Source organism: Herpailurus yagouaroundi, unplaced genomic scaffold, assembly GCF_014898765.1.
Source record: "Herpailurus yagouaroundi ecotype Mexico unplaced genomic scaffold, PumYag 246, whole genome shotgun sequence".
NCBI classification, from domain to species: Eukaryota; Metazoa; Chordata; class Mammalia; order Carnivora; family Felidae; genus Herpailurus; species Herpailurus yagouaroundi.
In genome coordinates this window covers 12,099,797-12,106,325 of record NW_024412463.1, presented here as the reverse complement: position 1 = coordinate 12,106,325, position 6,529 = coordinate 12,099,797, and the positions used below count along the sequence as shown (strand labels likewise).

The 6,529-nt window shown below is 66.9% G+C and overlaps 1 protein-coding gene across 1 annotated transcript; it reads right to left on the bottom strand.

The window, feature by feature from the left end:
• Positions 1 to 737: 737 nt before the first annotated feature.
• Positions 738 to 5,470, bottom strand: BIRC7 (baculoviral IAP repeat containing 7). The gene is made up of 8 exons (XM_040460014.1): positions 4,564 to 5,470; positions 3,711 to 3,810; positions 3,379 to 3,460; positions 3,226 to 3,271; positions 2,299 to 2,502; positions 2,026 to 2,097; positions 1,652 to 1,850; positions 738 to 950 (listed from the first exon to the last, which is right to left on the bottom strand). Exons 1-7 carry the CDS (start codon positions 4,946 to 4,948, stop codon positions 1,657 to 1,659), a joined length of 1,083 nt encoding a protein of 360 aa, XP_040315948.1. The 5' UTR covers positions 4,949 to 5,470; the 3' UTR covers positions 738 to 950; positions 1,652 to 1,656.
• Between the last annotated feature and the right edge of the window lie 1,059 nt (positions 5,471 to 6,529).

The following is a 6,529-nucleotide window of genomic DNA, read 5'->3' as shown; positions in this document are numbered from 1 at the left end:
CTCAAGAGAGCTTATTGTCTTCTTTTTCTAAACAAATCGAGGAAAAGACACGAAAGACTGCAGCATCGCTGGGACCTCCATCCCCCGCAGCCAGCCTGGGACGGCCCTCCCTCGTGTGCTTGGGACGGCAGCGCTGGACCCCCGGAGGCTGCCCGCACCGCTGCTGGGGGGGCCACCACAAGGACTTTGAGACAGGAAGGTGTGACCCCCCACCTCGAGGTCCAAGTAAACCCACAGTGACACCCCCACCGCCCTGAGCGGGGGTTCCTGATTAAACACCACACACGATGCTGTGAGCGGTCGCCCAGGCAAAACCCCGCCCCAGGTGCCCTGCTGACGGACCCTGGGGGTGGGCGGCCTGGCTTGACCAGGACCACAGGCCCCTTCCGCCACAGAGCGAGGCGCTTCCTTGTCATTAGCCAGTGACCCTATTCACAGAAGGGATTAAACCGGGTCCTACAGCATCCCTAAGGTGCCCCCAAGTAGGGAGCAGAAAAGAGCGCCGCCTGTAGACCCCCTTCCCTGAGAGGCAGGGGTCTGGAGCCGAATTTTAAGTTCAGGCTCAGAAGTGGCCTCAGGCTAGATGCCCTTGGAAGTCCCATTACAACGCTGAGACACAAGATCAAGGAAGAGGAGAGAGAAGGGGGTTGGAGGCGAGGCAGCATTTGGGGAGAGGGCGGCCGCGCTGCCCTGCTGGTGAGGAGGGGGCCGGCTGGAACAGAGTCTGCGGAGTGCCGTCCAGGGAAAACCCGCCACTTTACTGTAAATCTGCAAAAGCGCCTAAGCATCGGTCAAACCACCTTCACGCCCCCTCCCCTTGCCAAGCCGTCTGCAGCCCCCTTCCTCCCTGGGCTGCGAGTGGGGACCCTGGCTGGCCAGTCCTGGACGCCGGCTCAGTCATCCTCAGCAGCCCCCCACGGGACGCGAGAGGCAGCCAGCATCTGAAGCGCCTGGGAGAGAAGGGGAGACGGATGGGCTACTCTCAGGTGGCTGGTCCAGTGGCCAGGGCCCTCAGCTGCAGGGAGTTCCCTCCCCTGCCTCTTGACCCCCCCGAAGATGCTTGGAGACATGGCGGGGCACATGGTAGGGACAGCCAGGAGGAGGCCTCCCATGATAATCAAAGGCTGAGGCTTCCCTCCCTCCCCCATCTCGCACTCCCTCCTGGCCTCGGCTGCCAGGTTAAGGTCTCTGCCCAGTCCCTTTCTCGCGACAACACACCTCCGCAGCCATCCTCCCCTCGGCCTGGCTCAGCCCACACACGCAGCTGGACAGGACGCATTATCCCCCGATCACTAGGAAAATCAAGGCAGAGATGGCCCAGCCAGCCAGTATGGTCTAATGCGCCCAAGTAGAGCGGCAGGGGCTGCCCAGGGTGCGTGTTGAGAAGGACCTAGAGCCAGCATCTGAGCGTCAAGGGAAGGCAACAGGTTGGTGAGCAACACCTGGCCGGGCCAGGGAGGCAGGAGAAGTCAGGAGGCTGCCTCCCACCCCCTGCAGTGCTGGCCACCCCGGAGGTAAGAGGCGCCCCGGGGGAAGATGGCAGCAGACAGGGTGTGCTGGGGTCACTGCCCTGGCACGTGCTGACACCCCGGAGGCCCACGCGGGGAGGCGCCTGCTGGGGCCAGGCGAGACCCGCTCTGGGGCCACTCACCTGGCCTAGGGTAGGAAGGTGCGCACGCAGCTGCGGATGGGGGCCCTGCAGAGGGGGCAGAGCCGCAGCACAGGAGCGCAGTCCGCGCAGACCAGGTGGCCGCAGGGCACGAGGACGGTGCACACGGGGTGGTCCAGGCAGACCTTGCAGGTCCGTTCCTCCTGCAGACGCCGCAGCTGCTCCTGGGCGTCCTGGGCTCCTGGGGGGACCAGCCGCACCCTCCGGGCCTGGGCTCCGCCCGGCTCCTCCACATCCACCCCCCCCTCCCCGAGACCTCCACCTTCTGTATGGGGGCCAGGCCAGGAGCGCCCTCCCCCGGCAGGGTGCAGGGGAGCCGGTCCTGCCCCTGGCGGTGAGGGGGGTCCCACCCTCACCTGGCTCTGTGGCACCTTCTGACTGGGCCTCCCTTCTGGGCGTTGGCAGCTCAGGACCCACGTGGACAGGAGCTGTGGGTGGTGTGGGACAGACTAGAAGCCCCCAGGGGAAGTGAGACCCCACCCAGGGGGCCCCACAGGCGAGGTCTGGCTCTGGCGGAGCCCATGCTGCCCGAACCCCCCAGAGCCCACGCCACCAGGACGGGCCCTCCGGCCCCTGGGCAGTGGGAACTGTATGCCAGGGGAGAGCATGGGGCAGGGGTGGGCACGCACCTCTGGCCTCCGCAGCCCGGCCCCCGTCATCTTCCTGGAGCAGGTCGGCCACCAGCTGGGACGCGGATACGCTGGCCGGCACCGCCCAGAGGTACTTACGCTGCACCAGCCGCCGTACCTGGTTCTGCCCGAAGCCCATGCAGAGGGCAGCCTGCACTGCCGGGCACCGGCTCCATGCAGGCCACTCCTGCCTGCCCCTGGCATCTGCAAGGCAGGGGGAGGGGCACTGGACCCAGGGAGCGGGGCGGGGGGGGGGGCCCAGCAGCCCGCTTGCCACTGTGGCCAGTCCCTGTGGCCGCCTTAACACAGGGGCCTCTGTGGCCGTCACGGGAGGGCTGTTCCCAGCACGTTTGTCCAGAGGCGCCACCACACAGAAAACATAGGAAACGTCATCGCCAAAGCCACTGCAGACAGAGTCCCAGCGGGTGTCAGGGGCTGCTCCCAGAGCGTCACAGAGACCAGGCTCAGTTCCAAATTCAGAGCTCGGGGCAACAAGGCCCAGAGAGCAGCAGTCCCTTGCTACAGGGCTAGAGAGGAGAGCCAGGATCTGAGCCCCGGAGCCTCTCGGACCCCTGCCCTGCCAGGTCCTGGGCGTGGGTATGGACAGGACAGCCCCGCTCCTCCGCACGCCCGTGAGCGCTGCTAAGGTGGGGCCGTCCGGTGCACAGCCTCTCCTCCTCCCACCCCTGCCGCCAGCGCTGGGATCGGCCTCGCCCACGGCGGCCTGCTGTGGCCTCCCCTGGGCGCCAGACACACGGAACGCCTGCACACAGCCCCCTACCCCCAACGCGGGCCCAGCACTGCTCCCTCACACCTGGCTGAGCACACCTGGCCTGCTCTCCAGCACGGGGACACCCAATGGCCCGAGCCACAGTGCGGGCTGCAGGTGCCCGGGGAGCAGAGCACGGGTCACACTTCACGGCTCACCTGAAGGGGCGGTGGGGGCTGAGTCTGCGGGTTCTTCCGATTGGTCCTGAAAGGAGCCAGAGGACATCTGTGCCCTGAGTAGGTGCAGGGGCAGGGGTGGGGAGGGACCCTCACCGTCCGTCCCGCCACGGCCCTAAGGGGAGCAGGACTCACCCAGGAACCCAGCGGGTGGTAACAAGACTCCTGGACGCTGCAGACAAAGTCCCTTCCTTTTGTCTGGAGCAGGAACCCACACCTGGAGGAAGCAGCTTGAGAGGCCTCAGGGCTGCAGGCCCGGCTGTCAGAGAACCAACCTCTCCAGCCCCGCCTGCCACCGTGCACCCCACACAGGCCCGCGCAGGGCAGTCGGGGCTCACTGAGTGTCAGGCACTTGCTGGGAAGGCCGCCCCCAGAAGGCCCCCCATTCCCGGATTTCACGCCCCCCAGGACTGGGGAGGCAAAGCCGGCCCATACCCCGCCCCAGGAGCGGCCTGCAGGGTCCTTACCTGGGGAACCACTTGGCATGCTCTGTCCAGGGGTCATCCCCTTGCTCCCAGCTCTGCAGACCCCCGCGGCAGAAGAAGCACCTCACTTGGTCTTGCCGCCCTGGGTGAAGCATGGATGCTGGCCCTGCCCACACCCGGCCCCTCGGTGCCGCCAGGAGCCCCCTCACCCACCCGCTAGGCCAGGTGTGTCCTCCAGGGCTGGGGTCGTGGGGGCTCCCAGGTGGTCTTTCCTCACATGGCAGGGGCTCTCTGGGGTCACCCTTGAGCCCCCGCGGGGCCCCCCCTGCTCTCTGCCACCCCACTTGCCTTGCATTCCCCCTGGATTTCACATGCACCCCACTTTCTCAGGGGCGAAATGGGGGACGGGGCAGGCGTTTGTTCACAGCAAGGCAGGTGGACAGTTAGACCTGGAGCCCTGAGTATTCTGTGACCTTGCAGCTTCAGGTGACAGCAGTTCCTCTGTCACCTCTGCCCCAGGTGCCACCTCCCCAGGACAGATTCCCAGTGACGGGGAAAAGGGGTTAGGGCAGCCTCAGGCATCCACGTGGGGATGCCGCCTCCGCCTCACCCCCCACAATCAGCAGAGACTGCAGACCAGGGGCTGCTACGGGCACAGCAGACCTGACAGCCCGTCCCTGGGTCTCAGGGGCCCCACGGAAGCCCCACACACCTCCTGTCCCCCTCCCCCCCCCAACCCCTGCACTCGTCAGTCTGAGCACCCAGGAGAGACTCGGAGGCTGCGGACAGGTGCCCCCCTCGGCTTTATCAGGCACAGACCCCCCTGCTGTGGGGGAGGAGCTCCCCGGAGACCCTAGAAGTCTCCTAGAAGTCCAGAAGGGCCCCCAGGGCTCACCAGTGTGGAAGAAGCCTGCGGCAGCCAGCGGCTCTGGCCGCACCACAGCACTCAGCGGCCAGTCGTAGAAGGAGGCCAGCCTCAGCTCCTCAGAGCCCATCCCGGGGAAGGCCGGCCCTGTGGCTGGGGCTGCCCTGGCCCCCTCCTCCTCCTCCTCCTCCTCCTCCTCCTCCTCCTCCTCTGCAAGGGGGCGCAGCTGGCCCAGGATCTGCCCATCTGTGTGGTCCCGGCCTCCCCAGGACAGGGCACAGCTGGTGTCCTGGTCCACAATGGAGCCGCACAGAGAGAGGGGTCCACAGGGGGCCCGTGTGGGACTGCGGCCGGCCACCCAGCAGCTTCGCTCAGGGCCACAGCACCGGCACTTGGCTCTGTCCTCGGGCCCCATAGAGCAAACACCAGCCCTGACCAGTTCTGCAGCAGGCACGTGGGCCTGAGGAAGCCGGTCCTGGAATGTGCCCAGCTAACCTGCCTCCAGGCTCCTGACCCCAGGGCCCTGCCTAGGGACAGCAAGTGGCTTTTGCCTCAAACAGCCGGGCAATGAGGCACAGTCCTGACCCCAGGATGCCCCAGGTGGGGGAGTGGCCAGGGGGCCCACTGCTTTCTGGAAGGGGCCAGTGTGGCATCCAGCATCACGCGCTCTCTGCAGCAGGGGTGTGTCATGGGGCTCAGCAGTAGAGGCCTTGCCCCACTCCACAGGGGTGGGGTGAGGTGGGGAGAAGGGGGAGGCAATGCTGTGGGTCAGCTCTGAGCTCCTGGGCCAGATGCCAGTGACGGCCTCTGAAGGCAGAAGGTTCCAGGTGCTTTGAGCTATGCACTTAGTGCCCCCTAGAGGGGAGGATGGCCCCCTGTCACAGGGATGACGCCGGGCTCCCTGGGACAGGGATGCCTAGTGAAGGGCTGGGCCCTGGAAGTTGTGCTCTGAGCCCTGGAGCTGAAGGGGGCGTCAGACATCCCCGCGTTCAGCCCATCGCCCAGCCCCGCTCCCAGCCCCGTGCCCCGTGCCCCGTGCCCCGCCCCGAGCCCAGCCCTTCGTCCTCCCTGTGGCCCAGCCCCGAGCCCCACCCCGAGCCCTGCCCATCGTCCGGCCTGTCGCCCAACCCCGAGCCCAGCCCGGAGCCCAACCCTGCACCCAGCCCCATCGCCCCGCCCCACCCCCAGCCCCGCCCCACGCCCAGCCCCCCAGAGCCCGAGGGCCTCAGTAGGTCAGCGTGCATCTCTAGTCCTTAAGCCGTGAAGTTCGGGGACAGTTGGGCTTGTGTCCTTCCCGAGGTTCTGGGGAAGGGGCTGGCCTGAGTCGCTTCTATCGCCTCCCTCAGCGTCAGCGTCCAGGTGGCACTAGGCTGAAGGGTGAAGTCACACAGCGTGGGCTCGGTTTTCCCATTGGAATTAGCGCTTCCCAGGCCACTGTGACCCAGACATTTGGGGAGGGGTCACAGTTCCAGCTACCTGCACCTGCTGCGTCAGAGGAGTCTTGCTGCTTGGGAGACCACACCCACCATCCCATCGCCTTCCCTGGTGCCCCCCACTCTGCGTCAGAACCAGCCCGCGTCCCCGGGCCTGGCTGCAGCTCATCCTCCTGCCGGGTACGTGCCGGGAGCCCCCAGTGTCTGCTGGGGGCCCAGGTTTCCAAACTGCACTCCCACCACGTTCCAGGTCAAAGCCGCTGGCCCCTCAGGACCTTCCCCGGATGGGCTTCCCTCAGACCTGTCGTGGCCACACAGGCTCCACCAACCAGCTCAAGCCCAGGGGCCCCACCCAGCACCCCCAACCCCAACAGTTAGGGAACACGGGACGAGGGCTGAACCCAGGGACCCCGGGCGGGCAGAGCAGGATCAAAGGGCACATAAGGTCCAATGAGGAGAGGACAGACAGGAAGGCTGGATGGGGTGTGGGGGCCGCGGCCCCGGGGGCCCAACCTAGCTCCCTGCTTCCTGGAGCAAACCTGTCTCGGGGCCTGCTCGGGCCC

What these genes read in the sequence shown, in the direction of transcription:
- BIRC7 (XM_040460014.1), bottom strand. Translation starts at nt 4,948, where the DNA reads ATGGGGCCCGAGGACAGAGCCAAGTGCCGGTGCTGTGGCCCTGAGCGA. An exon ending in CATGCCAAGTGGTTCCCCAG is followed by an intron (nt 3,461 to 3,710) that starts GTAAGGACCCTG and finishes TGCTTCCTCCAG; the next exon opens with GTGTGGGTTCCTGCTCCAGA. An exon ending in AGAAGGTGCCACAGAGCCAG is followed by an intron (nt 1,851 to 2,025) that starts GTGAGGGTGGGA and finishes TGGTCCCCCCAG; the next exon opens with GAGCCCAGGACGCCCAGGAG.